Source organism: Geotrypetes seraphini, chromosome 4 (genome assembly GCF_902459505.1).
Source record: "Geotrypetes seraphini chromosome 4, aGeoSer1.1, whole genome shotgun sequence".
In the NCBI taxonomy this organism is placed as follows: Eukaryota; Metazoa; Chordata; class Amphibia; order Gymnophiona; family Dermophiidae; genus Geotrypetes; species Geotrypetes seraphini.
In genome coordinates this window covers 193265730-193291639 of record NC_047087.1, presented here as the reverse complement: position 1 = coordinate 193291639, position 25910 = coordinate 193265730, and the positions used below count along the sequence as shown (strand labels likewise).

At 44.3% G+C, this 25910-nt stretch overlaps 1 protein-coding gene across 1 annotated transcript in view; it reads left to right on the top strand.

Moving 5' to 3' along the window:
• Positions 1-25910, top strand: part of LOC117359732 (prolyl 4-hydroxylase subunit alpha-1-like) — a 187927-nt gene that overhangs the window by 126378 nt on the left and 35639 nt on the right. Inside the window, exons 11-13 of the mRNA XM_033942949.1 lie at positions 4646-4699; positions 6809-6874; positions 20194-20262. Coding sequence (XP_033798840.1) covers positions 4646-4699; positions 6809-6874; positions 20194-20262 — 189 coding nt within the window. The remainder of the gene's footprint in view (positions 1-4645; positions 4700-6808; positions 6875-20193; positions 20263-25910) is intronic.

The following is a 25910-nucleotide window of genomic DNA, read 5'->3' as shown; positions in this document are numbered from 1 at the left end:
CATCCTGCCCACTCTGTTTTACCCATTTCCCTTTAGTGTCTTTTTCTCTCAACCCCACATTTCCTCCTCCCTGCCCCCCCCCCCTCCCTCAGACAACAGGCCCAGTCCGACAAACCTCCCTACCCTTTACCTGTGGCCGGCGATGTCTAAACTGCCTTCTTACAGCAGCTGGAGCGTTGTTGTTGCATATGGCTGCCGTAAAGGTCGTCTGTAATGCAACTTCCAGTTGCGTCAGAGATGACATTTACGGCAGCCACACGCAGCTTCAACCCTTCGGCTGCTGTAAGAAGGCAATTTAGACTCACGGCCATGAAGGTAAGGGGCAGGGAGGGAGAAAAGGAGCTGTTTCAACTTGGCGGTGGCAGTAAGGAGGGAGGGAGCGTGATAGGTGCGATAACTGCGGGGACAAGGCCATTCACCGCTCCATGAGGCGGTGAATGGCCTTGTCCCTGTAGCCACGGTGAACACAGGTTTTTCCTCACCATTTTGATGGGTTACCCGTGGCTACCCATGGCTAGCCGCGGGTAACAGCCACCGTGTCATTCTCTATTTGACACCTCCTTGGGGAAGGCCTTCCTTCCAGAGGCCCAGGTAAGCAAATTGCAATCTCAGATTCGCATGCTTATGGCATGCCGGTGTCCTCGGGTGCAGGATTTCCTCTATGTCTTGGGGTCAATGACGTCCCTCGATGTTGTGAGGTGATCGCGGGCCCACATGCATCCTCTTCAGTATGCTCTTCTTCAGAGGTGATCGCCTCAGAGGCACAGTCTGGATCACCCTATTCATCTTCTGGGATTATCTCGTGGCAGTCTTCGTTGGTGGCTCCAGACCCCCCATCTTGTACAAGGGGTAAGTCTGGATCAGCCGCAGTGGACGGTGCTGCTCACGAATGCCATTCTTCTTGGTTGGGGGGCTCAGTATCTAGGTCACTCAGCTCAGGGCACCTGGTCCATGGAGGAGGCTTCTTGATCGATCAGTGTCTTGGAGACCAGAGCCATCCATCTGGCGTTGCTAGCCTTCCAGTCCTTTCTGATGGGCAAGTCAGTCAGGGTTCTGTCGGACAATGCCACGGCGGTGGCCTATGCCAATCATCAGGGGGGTACCAGGAGCATTCTGGTGGCACAGGAGGCGGCTCTGCTTATAGTCTGGGTGGAGTCACACCTTCAAGAAATATCGGCATTCCATATAGCCAGAGTGGATAATGTTCAAGCACACTTCCTAAGTCGTCACGTGCTAGATCCTGGAGTGTGGTGTCTAAGCCCCGTGGCCTTTTAGTTGATAGTGCATTCTTGGGGTCAGCCCCTCATGGACCTGATGGTCACAAGTGTCAACGCCAAAACACCCCGCTTCTTCAGTCGTCGCAGAGACGGTCAGGCCAAGGGCTCTGTTGTATGTGTTCCCTCCATGGCCATTAGTAGGCAGAGTTCTCCGCATACTTCTACATCCGGGTCTCATGGCTCCAGATTGGCCTCATCGACCATGGTACACGGATCTGGTGAGGCATCTGGTGGCAGATCCTCTTCATCTGCCTCTCTTGGATGACCTTCTGATTCAGGGTCCCATTCCAATGTTCAATCCAGGGTCCCGGAGGCTTTCCACCTCTCGGGCTTATGTGAGGGTTTAGCTTCTCTTTGAGGAATGGTGTGGTCTCTTTTCACGCTTCCTTGCCTAACATCTTAGAGTTCTTGCAGGATGGCCTGGACAGGGGACTGGCTTGGTCTTCTCTCCTGGTTCAGCTTGCAGCCTTGTCAGCCTTTCATGGGTTGTTGAAAGGTCAACATTTGACTGCCATTCCTGATATGATTCGCTTCTTGCGGGCAGCCAAATTGCTCAGGCCTCTCATATGACCCTCTGTTCCATCTTGGGATCTGAATCTGGTTCTGTCAGTGCTAGTGCGCCTTCAGTTTGAACCGTTGGGCGACTGCTCTTTGAAGGACCTTACTCTTTTTTTTTTTTTTTTTTTTAATCTTTATTCATTTTTACATCTTACAACAAGTGTATCAATATTTGACAAATGAAATTGAATACATCATATGAATTTCTTTCATATTAATCATTAATACATAAAATTTAACTCCTTCCCTCCCATCCCTATCATATCATATGCAATTAAATATATCCTATAAAATATTATTTTCTACTGATCTAAACATTTAATAAAATTCAGAATTCCCCCTCCCACCCTCTTCCTTGCATTGTACTTATAATGGAAAAATGGTATCTATTCATTACAATAATTTGTCAATAGCCCCCAGATCTCTTTAAATTTCTTATAATTCCCTTTTTGTATGGCTATTGTTCTTTCCATTTGATAAATGTGACATAACGAATTCCACCAAAAACTGTAATTTAGCCTGCTGCAATTCTTCCAGTTATTTGTGATATGTTGTATGGCGACTCCTGTCATAATCAATAAAAGCTTATTATTGTTTGATGAAATTTGGCTCTTTGTTCTCATTACCATACCGAATAGAATCGTATCATACTATAAAGCCACAGGATTCTCCAATAAACAATTTATTTGGGTCCAAATTGATTTCCAAAAGGTCAACATAAAGGGACTATAGTATAACACATGATCTAGTGTCCCTATCTCAAGATTACAATGCCAGCATCTATTAGACCAGTGGTTCCCAACCCTGTCCTGGAGGACCACCAGGTCAATCGGGTTTTCAGGCTAGCCCTAATGAATATGCATGAGAGAGATTTGCATAGAATGAAAGTGGAAGGCATGCAAATCTGCTCCTTGCATATTCATTAGGGCTAGCCTGAAAACCCGATTGGCCTGGTGTTCCTCCAGGACAGGGTTGGGAACCACTGTATTAGACTTAGAGCTGTTTAACTTCTGTAATCTAACTGGGGTCCAAAATGCTCTATGTAAAAGGAAAAACCAAGTTTGTCTCATAGATGCGGATACTGTATATCTCATCCTCCAAGACCAAATTCATGGCCATTGAGACGAAGAAATTTGCTGCTTAATCTCAATGCTCCAAATGTCCCTAAGTCTAGTTCTAGGTTTTTTTTTTACAAATCCATTTATCAATTTATATCTTGGGGCGGCCTGGTGTCCCAAGAAGTCCACCTGAAAGCATAAAAATTCCAAACTATATTGCGTATTAAGAGTTTTCCATTCAGGGAACCCTGCCTGAATAGCCTGCTTCAGCTGCAACCATCTAAAGCTTTGTGATTTATTAAGACCATATTTATGTTGCAGCTGTGAAAAATCAAGCATTTTACCATTTGAAATAACATCACCTAAAATCCGTATACCTGCTATCATCCAGTGCTTCCAGATGACCTTAAATCCGCCAATTTGAATCTTGGAGTTTAACCATATAGTTACTCTTAAAGTGGTATTCTTGGTGGCCATTACTTCAGCTAGATGTGTTTCTGAGCTGCAGGCTTTGTCTTATAGGTCTCCCTTCTTGGAGTTTTCTAGGGAGCGGGATGTCTTGAGGCCTGTTCCCTCTTTTCTGCCCAAAAAAGTTTCTCCTTTTCATGTCAATCAGTCAGTGGTCCTTCTGGTGTTGGGTAGCTGGGAGGGCTCTTCCGAGCAGAGACAGCTACGCAGGTTGAATGTCAGTCAGGTCCTTCGCTCTTATATGCAGAGGACCCAGGAAGATCAAGAAATCAGATTATCTCTTTGTTCTTCTAGCGGGTCCTTGTAAGGGGGATGGCGCTTCTAAGGCTACTATTGCACGCTGGATCAAGGAGACTATTGCTTCTGCTTATCTTCTGAAGAAGCCTGTTCTAGAATTTCTCAAGGCTCATTTCACTAGGGGTCAGGCAGCTTCTTGGGCTGAGTCTTCTCTAATGCCCCCAGTGGATATTTGCAAGGCTGCAGTTTGGTCTTCTCTGCATTCCTTTGTCAGACACTACCGTGTGGATGTTTAGGCGTGTTGGGACGCGGTATTCAGTGAGCGTGTTCTGGTGTCGTCCCTTCGGGGGTCCCACCCTTGATGGGTACTGCTTTGGTACGTCCCATCCGTAAGGAACTATACCGGTCTACCTGGCAATACAGAAGGAGAAATTAAGTTCTTACCTGCTAATTTTCTTTCTGTTAGCCTGTAGACCGGTATAGTTGCCCACCCTATCGGTCTTTGTGCAGTGATTGCTCGCATGCAGATTTTGAATTTTTCTGCGGGTTCTAGTATTTTTCTAGGGCCGGGGAGAATTAAGAACAGCAGTGATGACTCAGCAAGCTTAGCTGGTGAGCTGTGGGGATGTTTATTTTCCAGGATAACGTTCTACACATGATCCAACAGTTGTTTACAGTTGTTTGTTGTTTTTACACTCCTGTTTGGAGTATATTTTACTATTTTCAGTTAAGATTTTTCCTAGGTTTGCTTGGCTGTTCGGTAGACTGGATTCCTAGTGGGAGAAGCTATACTGATATACAAGTTTGATCTCAGTCTCCACCTGCTGGTAGCAGTGAGGTATAATACCCATCTGTAAGGAACTATAACGGTCTACAGGCTAACAGAAAATTAGCAGGTAAGAACCTACTTTCTCCTTTCTCCATTTTTTATATAATCATGTTAGAGCCATAAACATTCTTGATGTCCATGACTGATTTCACTGCACCATGTCTTGTTCCTGTTATTTGACTGACTTTGAGATGTTCTGCTTTTCTCTTTTATTTTAGATTGCTAACTACGGCATCGGAGGCCAGTATGAGCCTCATTTTGATTTTTTGATCGTAAGTTCTATTTTGTGCCTTCATTATTGTCCATGTAGTGTTTTCTTTTTCTCTTCCAGGTGGCAAATTATGGCATGGGAGGACAGTATGAACCCCACTTTGTCTTTGCATGGGCAAGTAAAGACCTGGTGGCCTAAACAATCAATCCTATTCATCGCTTTGCAAATTGGCAGTGTTTTAATACACTAGTTTGTCAGGCTCTTGAAATGCATCTACTTCCCTAATCAGACTAATACATGAAACCCATTAAAACACCAGCTGAATAAGAACATAAGAATAGGCTTACTGGGTCAGACCAATGGTCCTTCAAGCCCAGTAGCCCATTGTCACGGTGGCTAATCCAGGTCACTAGTACCTGGCCAAAACCCATGGAGTAGCAATATTCCATGCTACCGATCCAGGGCAAGCAGTGGCTTTACCCATGTCTTTCTCAATAACAGATTATGGACTTTTCCTCCAGGAACTAGTCCAAACCTTTCTTAAAACCAGCTACGCTATCTGCTCTTACCACAACCTCTGGCAATGCATTCCAGAGCTTAACTATTCTCTTAAGTGAAAAAAAATTTCCTCCTATTGGTTTTAAGTGTTTCCCTGTAACTTTAAGTGTCCCCTAGTCTTTGCAATTTTCCCCTCAGCTGTTTCTTTTCCAAGCTGAAGAGCCCTAACCATTTTAGTCTTTCCTCATACGACAGGAGTTCCATCCCTTTTATTATCTTGGCCGCTCTTCTTTGAACCTTTTCTAGCGCCACTATATCTTTCTTGAGTTAAGGAGACCAGAATTGAATGCAATACTCCAGATGAGGTCACAAAGAAGAGTGACCAAGATGATAAAGGGGACAGAACTCCTTTCGAATGAGGAAAGACTAAAACAGATAGGGCTCTTCAGCTTGGAAAAGAGAAGGCTGAGGGAAGATATGAATGAAGTCTACAAAATCCTGAGTGGAGTAGAACGGGTATAAGTGGATCGATTTTTCACTCTGTCAAAATTACAAAGCCTATGGGACAGTCGATGAAGTTACAGGGAAATACTTTTAAAACCAATAGGAGGAAAAAAAATTTCACTCAGAGAATAGTTAAGCTCTGGAACGCATTGCCAGAGGTTGTGGTAAGAGCGGATAGCATGCTTGTCCTGGACTGGTAGCATGGAATATTGCTACTCCTTGAGTTTTGGCCAGGTACTAGTGACCTGGATTGGCCACCATGAGAACGGGCTACTGGGCTTGATGGACCATTGGTCTGACCCAGTAAGGCTATTCATATGTTCTTATGTTTTTTTTGCTTTCCAAGGTTAACTCCTGCATTATAAAGCTGTGTTATACAGAGTGTACTGCAGAGTCTGTCATGTAAAACTTAATAGATTATATAAAAAATAGCAGGAGAAAATATTCCAAAGTTTAATCACAATAGTAGACTTTCCAAAATCAAATTCTTAACAACTAAGAAAAATCTCACCAAACAGAAAAAATAACAAATAAAATATATTTTTTAATGTTTGGTAAGATTTTTCTTAGTTGTTAAGTATATAAAGCTTAATGTGAGCAAAACTGAGATGCTATGTAGGGAGCATGTAATGCCATATTAGTGTTTTGTCCCCTGGTACTAATATAAAGAACCATGAAAGAATTTTTCTGAGAAACGTGCAGCAGTAACAACTCCCCCTCTCCTCTCCCACCCCAATATAATTCTTTAACTCCCTGAAGGACCTGATCTAGAATCCATTCTCTGTAATAGACACTGGTCAGGCTTTGGAAAAAAAAAAAAAAAGCAGTATTGCATGCAGATAAAGAATTTTCAACTTTTTTCCTTGCAGTGCATCTCAGCATAGCTGGTGTTTGCTTGTGTTGAAATGCTGAATAAAGCACTATTATATTACAGGGAAGGTGTTTGTGACAGCCTCTTCATCACAAGTTCTATAATAAGATAAGCATCCTAAAACTGTTGATTTTTAGGTACTTAAGATTATTTTAATTGGGCATTCGTCATTCAATGACTACTGGTGAGTCTCTTGCATGTTCTGGGTAGTTCATCTCTTTGCATCTGCCTGCTGTTACTTCATGCTGCTGTGTTTTCCATGATAAACATCTGTTAAACTGTTTCTGTTTTCCTCAGGAAAATGACCCAGATCACTTTAAAGAGCTGGGCACTGGCAACAGGATTGCTACCTGGCTATTTTATGTGAGTACTGTATCACTTGAATCAATTTACCTTGGCAAATCAGTTTCAAGACAGTTTCCAAGTCAAATATTTATTTAAAAACACACACATTCACACACATGCCCAGAAACAACATATTAAAACATAAAAATCTCCTCATAATAAACACCAAGCAGCAGTGATTCTCCAACACAACAGAAAACATGAACCCAATATCATATACACCCCAACTCCCACCACCTCTAGAAAGGCATAAAAACATCGAAACATAAAGGCCACTTGGCCCATCTAGTCTGCCCATCTGCAGTAACCATTATCTCTTTCTCTCTCTGAGGGATCCCACGTGCCTATCCCAGGCCCTCTTGAATTCAGACACAGTCTCTGTTTCCACTACCTCTTCCGGGAGACTGTTCATGTCAAGTATTTCCTTAGATCAGTGATTCCCAACCCTGTCCTGGAGGAACACCAGGCCAATCGGGTTTTCAGGCTAGCCCTAATGAATATGCATGAGAGAGATTTGCATATGATGGAAGTGATAGGCATGCAAATTTGCTTCATGCATATTCATTAGGGCTAGCCTGAAAACCCAATTGGCCTGGTGTTCCTCCAGGACAGGGTTGGGAACCACTGCCTTAGATTACTCCGGAGTCTATACCTCTTAACTTCATCCTATGCCCTCTCATTTCAGAGTTTCCTTTCAAATGAAAGAGACTCGACTCATGAATATTTATATTGTGTAGGTATTTAAACATCTCTATCATATCTCCCCTCTCCCGCCTTTCCTCCAAAGTATACAGATTGAGATCTTTAAGTCTGTCCCCATACACCTTATCACGAAGACCACACACCATTTTAGTAGCCTTCTGCTGGACCAACTCCATCCTTTTTATATCTTTTTGAAGGTGCAGCCTCCAGAAATGTACACAATATTCTAAAAGAGGTCTCGCCAAAATCTTATACAGAGGCATTAATACCTCCTTTTTCCTACTGGCCATATCTAAGGTGACCATACGTCCCGTTTTGAACAGGACAGTCCCGTTTTCGGATCCCCTGTCCCGTTGTCCCCACACACAGCTTCGGAACGCCAAAATGTCCCATTTTCAGGGATAGCGTCCCAAAGCTGTGCGCGGGGACAACGGGACAGGTGATTGCTTCCTGTCCCTCCCTGCCGCACCAAAAAAAAGCGCCTCCCTCCAGGCCCAATTTAAACCTCCCTCCAGATCTGCCACCGCTGCTCCTCTGCTTACCTCCCTGCCACTAATCGCGCCCAGATGCCTTCTTCCCGACGTCAATTCTGTCGTCGGAGAGGACATTCCGGGCCAGCCAAGCAGCGATTGGCTGGCCCAGAACGTCCTCTCCGACATCAGAATTAACATCGGGAAGAAGGCTTCTGGGCGCGATTAGCGGCAGGGAGGTTAGCAGAGGAGCAGTGGCGGCGGACCTGGAGAGAGGTTTAAATCGGGTCTGGAGGGAGGCACTTTTTTTCAGCGGTAGGGAGGGAAGGAGGTAGACAGGCAAGCTGGCTGGCTTTTGTGTGGCAGAGAGGCAGGTAGGCAGGCTGGCTGGCTGGCTGGCTTTGGAGGAGGTAGGCCGGCAGGCTGGCTCTGGGGGAGGTAGGCAGGAAGGCTGGCTAGCTCTGGGGGAGGTAGGCAGGCTGGCTTTGGGGAAGGCAGGCAGGCTGGCTTTGCAGGAGGTAGTCAGGCAGGCTGGCTCTGGGGGAGGTAGGCAGGCAGACTGGATGACTTTGGGGGAGGCAGGCAGGCTGGATCTTGGGGAGGCAGGCAGGCAGGCTTTGGGGAGCCAGGCAGGCTGGCTCTGGGGGAGGTAGGCAGGCAGGCTGGCTTTGGGGCAGGCAGGCAGGCTGGCTTTGGGGGAGGTAGGCCGGCAGGCTTTTTGGGAGGGGGTGGGACAAAGGCTGGAATGCAGTGAGGGGGACATAGGAAGGAGGGTTGAAGGAAGGAGAGAAAGAGGCAGAGAAGGGGGGGTTCTAAGTAGATGAAAGACTAGAGAGTTAAAGGCCTGGGCCAAAGGGGAAAGACAGGAGGCAGAAACAGGACTCGAGGATCCTTCAAACAGGAAAGAAGAATATCCCCAAAATGAACCCAAAGAGTGAAACACTGAGATTAAAACAGAAATATTCCCAGCTGTGAAATAGAAATAACAAAAGTGCAAGCAGAAGTATTTGGCCAAATTATACAAAGTCTCTATAATGCCAGATTGGCTTTGCACTATCAGGAGGAAAAAAAAAAAGATTCAGAGGCATTGAAAAGATCAGTAGAAAAACCCAGCCATCTTGAACCCACTCAAACTCCAAACTTTATCGGGGCCCTCTTAGGACACAACTCAATCTTGTGCATTCCTACCGTAACAAAGACTCAATACTGTAATTCAAATTTGCTAAAATGTGTCCTCACTGCATAACTGCCTCTACATGTCTCCTATTGCCTGTCTACATATCAGGAAAACCCCAGTGGGCACTTTCAACCCAAAGGTCTCAAGCTACCAAGAACTCAGAGTGGCATTACGACTCCGAAAGCCACTTCTCTGGTGGCCGTCGCTGACCAAGCTCTCCAGAGGTCTTCTATTCCAAACTCCATCTCATCAGAAGATATTTACAACTGATGCCTTAATGCTCAGTTGGGGAGCTCACCTTGACAGCCTTCATACCCAAAGCTCTTGAGGTTCTCAGGAAAAAGCTCTCCAAATCAATTTCCTTGAGCTTCGTGTAATTTGTGCCCGGTAGAGCTTGGAGTAAAAGGAGGGCTGAAGCTTGACAACAGGCAGATGGCCATTTGGAGCTGTGTGAGTGACCAGGAGAGTGAGTGGCTGGGAGAGTACTCACAGAGAGCAGCTGAGGGACCGGGGAAGTCCTCGGGAAGGAGTCCTCAGGATGAAGACTGAGCAACTGGAAGAGTCCTCAGGGAGTGGAGAAGTCTGAGTGACTGGAAAGAGTCCTCAGGGCATGCATCTGGGAAAATACTACTGAGGGATTAGGAAAGTCCTCAGGGTGTGAGTTTGAGAAAAGAAGACTGAGCAATTGAGAGTGGGTCTGGAAGAAGGAGTAGGTGGAGAGCCTGATAGAGCTTGGAGTCCAGGGTGGGCTTAACCTTGACAATTGGCAGAGGGACCTGTAAAGTGTGTCCAGAACCCAGGGGGACACCAAATTCTGGGGTTCAGAGGACCAGTGGTGGCCCCACAAGCAGCTAGAAGAGCTGGAAGAGTTTGAGGTCCAAGGCTGATGGGGACTGGTGAATGATCAGCGGAGAGACTAGTAATGGTACCAGGAGCTGCCAGAAGACCCAAGAGGAAGCAGCTTGTACACCCTGAGGGCATTTGCCAAAATGACTAGCGAGTGACCAGTGGAGAGACCGGTAAATGGTACCAGAAGCTGTCCGAAGAACTGGAGGGCCTTTGAAGGATCAGGGAGTTCCCAGTGGAGCGACCTGGTCATGTGTTATAGAAGAGGGTGAATGAAGTGTATGTTATATTTGTTTTAACAGTACCTGGTGATGTAAGACCTGAAGTGCCTGGGAACATAAGAGAGTGACGGGTAATGACCGCTGAGCCCAATCACACCTCTATCATCATAAGCTTCCTCTTTTGTTCCAGATTCTGCGCTCTCAATCATCTGGAGTCCAATTGCCTTTCTCTTCAATGGAAGGGAAAGTTCCTTTATGCTTTCACTCCATTTCCTCTACTCATGAAAATTCTACTCAAACTTCGCCAAGAACATAAGAAATGCCGCTGCTGGGTCAGACCATGGTCCATCATGCCCAACAGTCCGCTCATGCGGCGGCCCTCTGGTCAAAGACCAGTGCTGTAAATGAGACTAGCCCTACCAGTGTACATCCTTGTTCAGTAGGAACTTGTCTAACTTTGTCTTGAATCCCTGGAAGGTGTTTTCCCCTATGACAGACTCCGGGAGAGCGTTCCAATTTTCCACCACTCTCTGGGTGAAGAAGAACTTCCTTATGTTTGTACGGAATCTATCCCCTTTCAATTTTAGAGAGTGCCCTCTCGTTCTCCCTACCTTGGAGAAGGTGAACAACCTGTTCTTATGTAGTAAGTCTATCCCCTTCAGTACCTTGAATGTTTTGATCATGTCCCCTCTCAATCTCCTCTGTTCGAGGGAGAAGAGGCCCAGTTTCTCTAATCTTTCACTGTACGGCAGCTTCTTCTACCCCTTAACCATCATCTCTGGACCCTTTCGAGTAGTACCATGTCCTTCTTCATGTATGGCGAAGAGTGCTGCATGCAGTACTCGAGGTGAGGGCGCACCATGGCCCGGTACAGCAGCATGATAACCTTCTCCGATCTGTTTGTGGTCCCCTTCTTTATCATTCCTAGCATTCTGTTCGCCCTTTTCACCACCGCACAATGCGTAGACGGCTTCATCGACTTGTCGATCAGAACTCCCAAGTCTCTTTCCTGGGAGGTCTCTCCAAGTACCGCCCTGACATCCTGTACTCATGCTTCAGATTATTGTTACCGACATGCATCACTTTACACTTATCCACATTGAACCTCATCTGCCATGTTAATGTCCATTCCTCGAGCCTGATTATGTCACGTTGCAGATCTTCGCAATCCCCCTGCATCCTCACTACTCTGAATAACTTTGTGGTCCGCAAATTTAATCACTTCGCTCATCATACCTATGTCCAGATCATTTATAAAGATGTTGAAGAGCACGGGTCCAAGCACTGAGCCCTGTGGCACCCCACTGGTGACGCTCTTCCAGTCCGAGTATTGCCCATTTACCCCCACTCTCTGTTTCCTATGCTCCAGCCAGTGAGTATTTCTCCCTCGATTCCATGGCTCACAATTTTTCAGAACCTTTTTGATCGCCTTCTGGAAGTCCAGAATTACAATGTCGACTGGGTCTATCTGCCTGTTTACTCTCTCGAAGAAGTGCAGCTAGTTTGTCAAACAAGATCTGCCTTTGCTGAAACTGTGCTAGCTGGTCCTCATCAGACCATGTCCATCAAGGTGATCAATGATGCAATCCTTTATCAGGGCCTCTGCCATCTTTCCCAGTACCAAGGTTAGACTCACCGGTCTGTAGTTTCCCGGGTCTCCCCTCGAACCTTTTTTGAAGATCGGTGTAACATTCGCCACCTTCCAGTCCTCTGGAATCTTTTCTGTTTTGATTGACAGATTGGCTATTAGTTGAAGGAGTTCAGCTACGGACCCTTTCATTTCCTTGATGACCCTCGGATGGATGCCATCCAGTCCCGGGGATTTATCGCTCTTAAGCCTATCAATCTGCCTAGACTGTCCGTAAACCCTGTCAGTTTCCCGTTTTCGCTTCCAGCATATAGCCTGATGGATTCTGGTATGCTGTGTATATCCTCTTTGGAAAATACAGACGCAAAAAATGTGTTCAATCTATCAGCGATTACTTTGTCCTTCTTTAGCACTCCCTTTATTCCTTGGTCATCCAACGGTCCCACCACTTCCATCGCGGGTCGTTTCACTTTAATATATCGAAAGAACGGCTTGAAGTTTTTTGCCTCCTTGGCTATTTTTTCTTCGTAGTCTCTTTTTGCCCCCTTTACCGACTTATGGCATCTGCGTTGATGTTGTTTGTGCTTATTTCAGTTTTCATCCATTTTTGATCTTTTCCATTCCTTAAACAAAGTTTTTCTGTCTTTGATCACTTCCTTAACCTCTACAGTGAGCCACGCCAGTTCTTTATTCTTTTTCCTCTTTGATCCCTTGTTGATACGTGGTATATATAGATTTTGCACCTTGGTGACCGCATCCTTAAAAAGAGACCAAGCTTGCTCTAACGTCTTTACAGAGTTTATCCTCTTCTTAATTTTCTTCCCTTTGTAATTTCCATGATTCTCATAGCACCTTGGTGTTCATGTCAACTGTGGTTTCTCCTTCTCTTACAATTCAGCAAAGAGGAACCCGTCACACCACAGATCTTTTCAACCTTGCTGACACAGAATGAGGGTTCTTTCCTACATCCCAATCTATGTCCGTTAGCACTCCCGGTATGGTATCTCTCTCCCAACTAATAATTGCCTATGTATTATCTGCATCAAGTGTCAGCTATCATTGAAGCATCCAGAAAGCCTTCCATGCAGCGATGCTATCATTTCAAATGAACTCGTTTCACTTTAGATCAAAGTATCATAAGAACATAAGAACATAAGCAGTGCCTCCGCCGGGTCAGACCATAGGTCCATCCTGCCCAGCAATCCGCTCTCGCGGCGGCCCAAACAGGTCACGACCTGTCTGAATAACCAGAAGGGACCCCCTTGCCACCTTGGTTTCCCATTGAAGTCCTATCTTCCCATCGAAGTCCTAATCCTCCGGTCTTGCACATTCACGACTTGGTTGGGTTTCCATACTTATTACCTGGTTAGTTTTCTATACTTGTATTACATCCCAGCACCTCTCTCAGTATCCCACGATCCCTTTATCCCTCAGGAATCCGTCCAATCTCTGTTTGAATCCCTGTACTGTACTCTGCCTGATCACTTCCTCCGGTAGCGCATTCCAAGTGTCCACGACCCTTTGGGTGAAAAAAAACTTCCTTGCACTTGTTTTGAACCTATCTCCCTTCAGTTTCTCCGAATGCCCCCTCGTACCTGTTGTCCCCTTCAGTCTGAAGAATCTGTCCCTATCCACCCTCTCTATGCCCCTCATGATCTTGAAGGTCTCTATCATATCTCCCCTGAGCCTCCTCTTTTCCAGAGAGAAGAGCCCCAGCCTATCCAACCTCTTGGCGTATGGACAGTGTTCCAGCCCTCTTACCAGTTTCGTTGCTCTCCTTTGGACTCTCTCAAGTACCGCCATGTCCTTCTTGAGGTACGGCGACCAATATTGAACGCAGTATTCCATATGTGGACGCACCATCGCTCGATACAATGGCATGATGACTTCCCGCGTCCTGGTTGTTATGCCCCTCTTTATGATGCCCAGCATCCTGTTGGCTTTTTTCGAGGCTGCTGCACACTGTGCAGATGGCTTCAGTGATGCATCCACCAGCACACCCAAGTCTCTCTCAAGTCTGCTGTCTCCCAACAATGCCCCCCCCAATTTGTAGTTGAACAACGGGTTCTTTTTCCCTATATGCATGACCTTGCATTTTTCCACGTTAAAGCGCATTTGCCATTTGTTTGCCCAGTCTTCCAGCTTGTCCAGGTCCCTTTGCAGGTCCTCACACTCCTCCCTGGACCTAACTCTACCGCACAATTTGGTATCGTCTGCAAATTTTATAACCTCGCACTTTGCCTCCTTTTCCAGGTCATTGATAAATATGTTGAAGAGTAACGGCCCCAGCACCGATCCCTGTGGCACACCGCTCGTGACTCCCCGCCAGTCAGAATATTGGCCCTTCACTCCGACCCTCTGCAGTCTACCTGACAACCAGTGCTTGATCCATCTGTGCACATCCCCTCCCACCCCGTGGTTCCATAGCTTCCTAAGCAGCCTTTCATGTGGCACCTTGTCGAAAGCCTTTTGAAAATCAAGGTAAATGATGTCTATGGGTTCCCCATTGTCCACCCGACTGCTTATTCCCTCAAAGAAGTCAGAAGGTTCGTTAAGCATGACCTTCCCTTACAGAATCCGTGCTGGCTTGTTCTCAGTAGGCCATTTCTCTCGATGTGCTCGCAATGCCGTCTTTGATCATAGCTTCCACCATCTTCCCTATAATTGAAGTCAGGCTCACCGGCCTGTAGTTCCCGGGGTCACCCCTCGATCCCTTCTTGAAGATAGGTGTGACATTCGCCAATTTCCAGTCCTCTGGTACCTCTCCAGTTTTCAAGGATAGGTTGCAAACATGCTGGATTGTGCCCGCTATTTCTTGTCTTAGTTCCTTTAGAACCCTTGGGTGGATCCCGTCTGGGCCCGGTGATTTGCCGCATTTTAACCTGTCTATCTGTTTGAGGACATCCTCCTTACTTACCTCTATGTGCTCCAATTTTTCAGCCTGTTCCCCATTCATGAGCTCCTCTGAGTCCGGTATATTAGATGTGTCTTCTCTCGTGAAAACCGACGAGAAGAACGTGTTCAACCTCTCAGCTACCTCTTTATCCTCTTTAATCACTCCCTTCCTATTCCCATCGTCCAACGGCCCCACCTCCTCTCTCGCTGGTCGCTTCCCCTTTACGTAACTGAAGAATGCCTTGAAGTTTTTCGCCTCCCTGGCCAGCCCCTCTTCGTATTTCCCTTTTGCTTTTCTAACCTCTCGGTGGCATTCCTTTTGGCATTTCCTGTGCGCCTGGTGATTTTCTTCCGTTGGGTCCTTTTTCCATCTCTGGAAGGATACTTTTTTGTCATTTATTGCCCTCTTTACTTCAGTTGACATCCAAGCCGGGTCCTTTGACCGCTTGTTCTTGCAGCCTTTCCTAAAACTGGGGACGTACATTCTTTGTGCTTTCTGCAGGGTGTCCCTGAATAGGGTCCAGGCGCTTCCTACAGTCTCCATCCTAAAGATGTTTCTGAGCTTCCTCCCCACCATTTCCCTCATAGCAACATAGTTTCCTTTCCTGAAGTTGAGCACAGTTGTTGCGGTCCTCCTTACTATGGGAGTCCCCCTTTCTAATTTGAATCTGATCGCGTTGTGGTCACTGTTGCCTAGTGGTCCTCCCACTTCTACCCCTCTTGCAGGCCCCCCTAATCCGTTTAGGATGAGGTCAAGAGTAGCACCCCCTCGCGTCGGTTCCCTGACTAGTTGCTCCATGAAGCAGTCCCTCACGGCTTCTACAAATCCTGTTTCCCTAGTGCAGTTGGAGTGACCCGTACTCCAGTCTATCCCCTGGTAGTTGAAGTCCCCCATCACTGTTACATTTCCAGTCCTGCATTCCTGTCTCAGTTCAGCTTCCAAGTCGTGTCCGACTCCTTCTGGCGTACCAGGTGGGCGATAGTACAGCCCCAGTATTATGCCTGCACCCTTGTTTCCCGGCAATTTGACCCATAGCGATTCCAGCCCCTCTGCCTTCATTGCCATATCCATCCCGACCGAGTAGATAGAGTCCTTTATATATAGTGCTATGCCTCCTCCCTTCTTGTGGGTCCTGTCCCTCCTGTAGAGCTTGTACCCCGGCAGCGCCACATCCCATTGATTTTCCTCTGTCCACCAGGTTTCTGTAATTCCAATGATATCCAGGTCCTCCCCCTTGGCCACGACTTCTAGTTCACCCATCTTGGCCGTGAGGCTTCTTGCATTTGCGTATAAGCACCGCAGGTCCCGTCGTTTTTCCTCCACCTCTGCATTTACCTGGGCCGCCTCCCCTTGAATTTGAATTTGAATTTCGGGCAGCTCTCCAGTTCCCTGTGCTTTTGCTTTGCCATCAGCCTTTACCCTCGTAGCTTTCGGCTTCCCCACTTTCCCGCCACCCCACTTCCCCGCTTTTCCGCTGGTCCTCTCCCATCAATCCTAGATTATCTGCTACATCTCTCTAACTCTGGACTAAAATCAATTTCAGTCAGAGTTCATCTCAGTGCTATTAGTGCTTTTCATGCACCACTGGACAAAAAGCCATTATCTGTACATCCTTTGGTTGTTAGATAAATGAAAGGTTTTCTCCATACCACCAGACCTCCAATCAAGCCTCCTCCTGTATCTTTGGATCTTAATACTATCCTTTCCACTCTGATGAAGTCTCCTTCTGAATCACTTTTATCTTCGTCCCTTAAACATCTTACTTGGAAAGTAACCTTTCTTATTGCCATCACATCTGCGTGTCGAGTCAGTGAATTTCAAACTCTGTCAGATTTGATTTGATTTTACTACTTAATAACCAAAATGCTATAGCAGTTTACAATTCAAAAACAGTTCACTATAACTAGTTACAAACTTAAAAACATCTCATTGCACAACAGTTTTTATTGTACTAATTATACTACATCTATAGGACCCGCCCCAAATTTAATAATCATCTAATTGCAACCCTCATAATCAAATCCACTCATCAATAATAATTAAACCCTAAGCGTGCATGCGCATTTCTACCGCTGTGATCCCTGCCTCTGTGATCTGTAGCTCCGTGGCAGAGACATGGTAGTAGCGGCACGTGGCGGTATATACTAGCGAATTAAATGTGATTTCCTGGAACCACCACGAACCGTTCATCGTCAGCGATGGGGATGACGGCATGTTGAAGAACTGGGACTTGCGCCTCTTCCAGACTGGTGTAAGAGTGGCCACCTGCCACCTTCAAACAGCATAAGGCTTCCATCACTTCGGTGGAGTGGCACCCCCTGAAGGGCAGTGTGTTGGCTGCAGCTGGTGCCGATGATCACATCACCCAGTGGGACTTGGCGGTAGAGCAGGACCAGGAGGAGGGGCCTGGAGGAGAGGATCCGGCGCTGGCTGCCATTCCTCCACAGCTGCTGTTTGTTCACCAGGGCGAGAAGGATATTACAGAGCTGCACTGGCACCCCCAGTGTTCTGGCCTGGTCATCAACATGGCGCTGTCCAGCTTCAACATCTTCTGTACCATTAGCGTCTAAGTGGAACCGACCTGCCTGCAGGGGTCTCTTCTGGAGCAGAGAACTTAAAAATGTGCTTTATTTTATCCATCCACAGTGTGGAAGGCTCCCTCTGACACCCTCTTTCCCTATACAAGAGGTGCGTACCCTTTCCAGCACCCAGGCCTGCATCTCTCCTTGCAGCCTTGCTAAGTGAACCCGTCTGCACACACAATTGAATTCATTAAAGCTTTTTGATAGTGCATAGCTGTGTTTTCCGTAACAGCCACCTGTGCCCTAAATAAAGTAGGAGTACTGTGGATGGTGTAAGCTAGAGGAATGAACTGTGGGCTGGCTTTCTCCCGAATCCAGTGAGAAACTGGCCTCGGAGCCATCCCAGATTTATCAGTTCAATTTGGCTAGCTTTTGGCTCTTTCCTGTGCCAATGATTTGGGGCTATACCACTGCCTCTGAGCCAAGCTGCAGTAAAACTGAGAAGGGGAAGACCCCCTTAGGAATAACTAAGACCCCCTTAGGAATAACTAAGGGAGAAAGGCCACGAGAAAAAAGACAGGCAGGGGGCAGTGAGATAGACAGACAGAAATAAAGACCACACACAGAAAGACAGGCAGGTGGGAGAAGGGCCACAAGAAGCAGACAGGCAGAGGGCAGGGAGATAGATAGACACAGAAATAAAGACAAACACACACAGAAAGACAGGTAGGTGAGAGAAGGGCCACGAGAAACAGACAGGCAGGGGGCAGGGAGATAGACAGACAGACAGAAATAAAAAAAGACAGACAGCGGCCAAGGAGAGAGATAGCCGGCATATTGTGGCCAAGGAGAGAGACAGAAATACAGAAAGACAGACAGCGGCCAAGGAGAGAAAGAGACAGAAAAAAAACCAGACAGACATAGCGGCCAAGGAGAGAGACAGAAAGAAAGAAAGACAGACAGTGGCCAAGGAGAGAGAGACAGACAGACAGATCTATTCTAGCACCCGTTAATGTAACGGGCTTAAATACTAGTTAACTATATAAAAGATCTCAATAAATAGCTGTTACCCCTATCATTCTGTTTTCAGTAGCTTATGAAAACATCAATTACAATTCAATTGGCAGCTTATTCCACAAGTTAGGTCCAAAATAACAAAATGCTCTTTTCTGTGTTCCAGCCAATCTCACTTTATCCAGTGATGGTAATTGAAACAAGTTCTTCTGAGAGCGCAGAACATGTGTTGGAGCATATTTACTCAATTTATCTGATCCACCTTATATAACATTCTACCATGATAGAGGGTGACGGGATAATTGCGCGCGAGACACCAGCGCACTGACAATTCAGCGCAAGACAGAAGCGCGCCACCGAAAGCCGCCAAAAAATGTATTTTTTAACAGCTCCGTCGAGGGGGTGTGGGGGGGAACTTAATGCATAGTGTTCACGCTGCCATTGTGGGGATTGTGGGTGCAAACCCCCCACATTATAGACAAAATGGAACTTTTCCTGAAAAAAATCAGAAACTGTTCCGTTTTCTCTATAATGTGGGGGGTTGCACCCCTCCACACACCGCCAACGGCAGTGCGAACACTATGCATTAAAGTGGGGGGGTTCCCCCACACACACCCCCACACACCCCCATAGGAGCTCTTAATAAATAAGTTTTTCGGCGACTTTCTGCTGTCTTACGCTGAATTGTCAGCGTGCTAGTTTCTTGTGCACCACTATGAACCTGATAGAGTAGTTCTTTTTACTCATCCTAAGTTCCTCCCAAAAGTCATCTCTGAGTTTCATCTAAATAAGTCCATCGTCTTCCTGGTCATCTTTCCAAAGTCATATTCTCACCCCGGTGAAGTGATATTCTATACATTGGACTGTAAATGTGCTCTTGCTTATTACTTAGATCACACCAAACCTCACAGAGCTTTTACTCAACTGTTCCTGTCTTTTAATCCAAACAGACTTTGGAGCTCTTGTCACCAAAAGAACCATTTCCACATGTCTGGCAAACTGTATCTCCTTTTGCTATGCTCAGGCTGGGCTGAGGCTTGGAGGCTGTGTCATGGCACACAATATTCAAGCAATGGCAACTTTACTTGAACATTGTTCAAGCAAATGGCTCATCTACATTCCACTCCCTTTGAGGACATCTGTAAGGCACCTACCTTGTCCTCAATTCATACATTCACACCCCACTCCCATTTGAGGACATCTGTAAGGCAGCTACCTTGTCCTCAATTCATACATTCACACCCCACTCCCATTTGAGGACATCTGTAAGGCAGCTACTTTGTCCTCAATTCATACATTCACACCCCACTGCTCTTTGGAGAATCATTCCAGATGGGATAGTCTGTTCAGCCAAGCAATTCTACAAAATTTATTCTCCATTTAGATGCCAACTTCCGTCCAGCACTTTTGGTTTTGCCAGGCTCGTGGTAGTTATCAGTAACCCTCTTCTGAGAGGCATGATTCTGGCAGCTAGGGAGTCCCACATATGAGAATATGCTGCCTGCTTGTCCTCAGATAAAGCACAGTTACTCACCTGTTACAGATGTTATCCAAGGGCAGCAGCCAGATAGTCTCACAACCCTCCTACCTTCTCTAGTTGGCTTCTTAGCTTTGTTACTGAACTAAAGCTTACATTAAGCATGAAGGTACCAATGCATGCATGGTAGGGGCAGTCTCAAGACTTTTAAAGTGACAATACACTTTTGCACGGTCTGTGCCGGGCTCTGAATGATGTCACCCACATGTGAGAATACCTGCTCTGCTGCCCTCAGATAACACTTGCTACAGGTGAATAGCTGCTATATTTTCATAGGATCAAATGCTATTGGCAAGGTAATCTTATTTTACTACTTCAGATTACTTGATAATGCATTGACTGCTTGCTCTCTCTCATTTTGTAGATGAGTGATGTTGCAGCAGGGGGAGCTACAGTATTTCCTGAAGTTGGAGCTGCTGTTTGGCCTAGAAAGGTAAACTATTTCATAAATCGCATAGCATTTTCCTCTTCTCAAGATCTAAATTTTTAAACAGCAACTGCAGATTTTAGCATTCCTTGTACATTCTTGCTTCCTAATTTCTTCCGAAAATATCAGTGAGCAAGAGTTAGATCCAAGTCATCGTCTCAGAAGAACAGAAGTTTGCCAAATAATGTTTTAAGTTGCTGTGATTGGGAGTGTTATGCTACAGTGCTTAATTGTATTTGAAACTGTTCCCTGTTGGTCTGTAGAAATTTTTTTTAAAAACTTATTTATGTATTTTCAAAAGATATTCACAAGTATTCACTCGTTACAGAAACACAGAGTAAATTACAATAAAAATAAGAAAGAAAAAAGAAGAAAATTCCAAAAGAGGAAACCTACTTTCAAGCAATTCACACTAGTAATACTTTAAATGAAACCATTTAAACTCTTTTTCTTAGACCTCAAAACAATTTAGGCGAAACAAGAAAATAAGAGACAAGGAAACCTCATTATAGGAAGATAGCTCAGTATTATGAAAAAGGCCTAAGGTGTTTCAAATGCTGTCCAAACATCTTAAGGCTGCCTAATCATGAATTAAGTTCTTAGGTCGCCTTGTACTAAGCTGCGATAGCGGTTTTAGCATGCGCTTAGCGCACGCAGAATTGCCGCGCATGCTAGATGCTAATGCCAGCATTGAGCTTGCGTTAGTTCTAGCCGTGTAGTGCGGGTTTATCACATGATAAAAATGCTATTGCAACTTAGTAAAAGGAGCCCTAAGTGTCAAAAAAAACTTCAAAAGTTGCTCCGGTGCCTCTTGCCTCATATTCAAGAATAATTTCCTATGGTCTTGTGTTGTCTTTGTCACGTCGGGAAAGATCCAAATTCTTTGACTAAAAAATAAACTTTGAGAGTAACGAAAAACATTCTCATTACCGCATTAAGGCCATGTTGAAATACAAAAGATAGTAAGTACATTGATAATCAATCTCATGGGAGCTTTCCAGAATTTGAGTTATGTTGTTCAGATCAATTGGTTGTGATTTATCAACTCAATTGTCTTCAGAAGAAACATTCAATTTTTTTGGCAAATAATATATCCAATTGATTGGAGTAATCGAGTCTGGGGAAAATTTCAAGTTCTCAATCAAATATTTTTTAAACATATCAATAGGTGTAACCACTATTGATTTAGGAAAATTTAGGGTCTCTTCTACTAAACCGCACTAGCTGCGCTGAATGATCCGTGCTGCTCCCAACGCTCATAAGAACTCTATGAGCATTGGGAGCAGCGTGGGCCATTCAGCATGGCTCCCCGTGCTAAAACCGCTACCGCGATTTAGTAGAAGAGGGGGGTTAGTATTCTTAAATTGTCTTCTATTGAAATTCTCAATTTGTTCAATTTTCCTTTGAAGAAAAATTTTATCTTTAACAAAATTCCTGGAAAGATTTTGTAATGAAGCTATTTCTTAATTAATTTGGTCAAACTTTGTACAAAATATTATGTTCAAACATTTTATTGAGGGAACAAAAATACAATCTTATAATACAGAAAGATATGCCTTACAAATAATTTCACTATTTAAATATTCATAAAATTATTATCATTCCTTCAAACATTTAAGGCTCCTTTTATGAATGTGCGCTAGGGCCTTAACGCGCAGAATAACACATGCTAAATTGCAGCACGCTAGCCGCTACCGCCTCCTTTTGAGCAAGCAATAGATTTTTGGCTAGTGCGCGCTACAGCGTGCAATAATCCGGTGCATGTGATAAAACCGCTAACGTACCTTCGTAAAAGGAGCCCTTAAATTATTAACCCTAATCCCCCATTATCACCCACCCTCCCTACACCCTCTCCCACCCACTTCTTCCCCCCTCCCTCCAACCCATTCCCAGAGCAAGATTAACCAATAGGCCCAGTAAGCATGTGCTTAGGGCCCGAAATGGTCAGGAGGGGCCCGATGAAGGAGGGCATCAACATTGTTTTTTCCAAAAGGCGATGGGCCCCAACAGCATCGATCAGCAACGCGGGCCCCCATGATCAGCAACGCGCCCCCCCCATCGACAAAAAGTAAGACAAGCAAACAATGCGGGTAAGAAAGGCAACGGGAACTATAATTTTGCAAGCGGTGCTGCTTGCCCAAAGATTCCCTCTGACGCAGCTTCCTGTTTCTGCCTGGGCGCATGGTGGGGCGGGGCAGGTGGCCGAGTGTACTTGTATCCTGCCCTGCCCATTCCCCCTTCCCTCCATCCCATTCATCCTTCCTCTCTCAGGATGAAAGGTAACAAAAACAGCCACGTTTGGAATGCAATTAAGACAACCATAGCTTCAATGTAATTCATTAAGAATAAAACTTCTTGCTTTAGGTGAAAGATTTTGAACATATGGATCCAAAGTTTTCATAAAAAGACAAATTCGTCTAGGACATCTACGAACCTCCCAAACCTCAAATAGCAATGTAATGTAATGTAATGTAATTTATTTCTTATATACCGCTACATCCGTTAGGTTCTAAGCGGTTTACAGAAAATATACATTAAGATTAGAAATAAGAAAGGTACTTGAAAAATTCCCTTACTGTCCCGAAGGCTCACAATCTAACTAAAGTACCTGGAGGGTAATAGAGAAGTGAAAAGTAGAGTTAGAGGAAAAATAAAAATAAAATAAACATTTTAACAAGACAGCATTGATCTAAATACTTTGGAAGGTAGAAGAGAGGAGAGAAAGGAATAGAAGCAGAAGGGGGAGCCGTTGAACAGTAGAATTCTGGAGAAATTTAAATGATAGAAATAGAACAAAACAAAGACAAAAGGCAAAACAATAGATAAGATTAAAGATAAATCATAAGCTGGAAAGAAAAATAAAATAAAACTTTGTCTTCAATCCACGGTTTCAGCGTCAGTGATGAAGTGGAGCAAGTAAGTTTAGGAGGAGCGATTGACGTTTCCAGAAAGGGCTTCTTCAGGGAAGAGACTTGGCAGACAGTCCCAGGATGCCTATGTCTCCTCCCCTGCGATGTTCTCCCATCCATGCATTCCCTCCCAGACACACTGCCCGTGCCCCAGCCACTCCAAGGAGGCTGCCCCAGATGAGGCCCACGGTGAATGCAGGATTCTCTCCTCTGCGGGAAAGCCGCCCGGAGCCGACAGTCGATCTTCTTAGCGGATTGCATTTAATTAATCATGTAATTGATTCCTCCAATGCCCAAAAATTGGAGGCTCTATCTGTAACTAATACTGCATAATACATTTATGATCAATCATACATGCTTTCTGAAATAAAAGACATCTCCCTTGACCATATACTCCTCCACAAGCAGCTACCTTATCAAAAAGTACTCCCATCCCATAATGAACCCAAGTATGATAGGATGACAGACCAGAAAGACTTAAAGGGGACAGCCAAAAAGCATGAGATAATGTGTTAAGATCTTTATCATATTTAATACAAATTGGTGAATTTACTAAACCCGTATGAAAAGCTTGAATTTGGGAGAAATATGCCCTATGTAACAATCTATATGTACATTCCCTCCATACAAAACCCATAATAATTTTAGATAATCTATTAATTGCTTGACTAAATTCAAGAAACGATATCTGAGTTCCTAACTCCTCACTCCAATTTAGTAACAATTTATCATATGTGCGAATTGGCAGTAAATCCCACCACAATTTATGTAATAAAGATACTGAAATTGGCAAATCCTCACATTGATTGAAAAAAGTAATAATTCTATCACAAACTCCATATGAAAGGCCCAAGCTCCGTAATTTATTCACATAACTCACCAATTGAATATAACCATATAAAGACCTAGGACCCCTTCCTACTGTTAAAGAAAGATCAGGAAAACTTCTTATCATCCCTGTCTCATCTAATACCTGTGCTAGATAATAAGCACCCTTTAACCCCCAATTTCTAAATATCCCAGATGTCATAACCAGGTGTATAATCACCATTACCTTGAAATAGGTAAAAGATCATTTACATGTGGATTATAAGCCCATAATTTCAACAAATTACCCCATACTGATATAATATAATTTTGTTTTAAATGAACCGGTAGTTTTGACTGATGTACCTGATGTAAGAATAAAAAATGAAAAGAATAATAAAAGACATTTTTAAAAAATCTTTATTAAATTTTCCAACTACAATTGTGCATACAAATAATTCATGTACATATAATATTACAAGAAAAGCGCAATAAACTTACATATAGTATAGTACCTGCCTTTATCCAATGTTTACAGATGACCTTAAACCCACCTATTTGAACCTTGGAGTTCAGCCAAAGGGAATGATAGGTGGTTTTATGAATTGGAATAGGTATTAAATTATTGATACATTTTAATGTCTGCCACGTATCCAGCAAAATTCTATTGTCCTTATATAACTCAGAAACTTGATACTCAAAATGTGACTTAATCTCAGTGGAGACAGGAGCTGCCATTCCAACCATAACCAATCAGGAAGATTTTCCATGAGCTCAGGGAGGATCCAGTACATACCTTGACGCATTATATAGGCTTGATGGTACCTATAAAAGTTTGGGAAATTTACCCCTCCCTCCACAATTGGTTTTTTAAAGATACTAAAGCAATTCTCGCAGCTTTCCCCAGCCAAATAAATTTAATAAGAATACTATTTAATTTCTTGTAAAAAGACCCCTGAAAAAACACTGGTAACATACCCATTTGTTTGCAAACTACAGGCAAAATCATTATCTTGACTGTTTGAACTCTCCCCCACCAAGAAAGATGTAAAGGGTTCCATTGTTTCAGCAATAAAGATTTTTCATTTACTTTCATCGTTTCATCCAGTGTACTTTTTATCCAAATACCTAAGTATTTTATACCCTCTTTCTTCCAAAGAAAGGGGAATGAATCAAATAATCCTTTTGGACAATGTACATTCAGTGGAAGAACCTCCAATATACTCTAATTTATTTTATATCCAGAAAATATACCAAATCTATCAATCAAATCTAGTAAATGTGGAATGGTAGTTTCAGGATTCCTCAAATTAAGCATAATATCATCTGCATAAGCAGAGACTTTATATTCCTGACCTGCATAAGGAATACCCTGTATCTCCTCTGCTTGCTGAATAGCCAATAACAAGGGTTCCAATACAATGTCAAAAAGCAAAGGAGATAATGGACATCCCTGTCTAACTCCCTCCAGACACAAACGTTCAAAAAAATTATTATTAATGTATAAACTGGCAGAAGGGGAACTATACAGAGTTTGAATCATTTGTATAAATCTGGAACCAATACCAAACCAATCCATTGCTTGATACATGAAGGTCCACTCTACACATCCAAGGACACAGAGAAGACTGGATCTTCCATGGCCTTTGTTAAGTTTAACATGTGAAAAGCCAGTCTCATGTTATTTGACGAATGTCTTTGAGCAACAAACCCCGTTTGGTGCATACCAATAATATAAGGGAGAGCCTTGGCCAAGCATAAAGCCAACAACTTAGCCAGAAGTTTTCCATCTACATGTAATTTGAAACCAACGTAGGATCTTTATTTGGCTTCGGGAAAACAATTGTTAAAGATTCTGCCATAGTACTTATAATGCAACCTTTAGTCAGTTGAGCCTGATATAAATTTAACAGATGAGGTAATAGGGTAATTTGAAAT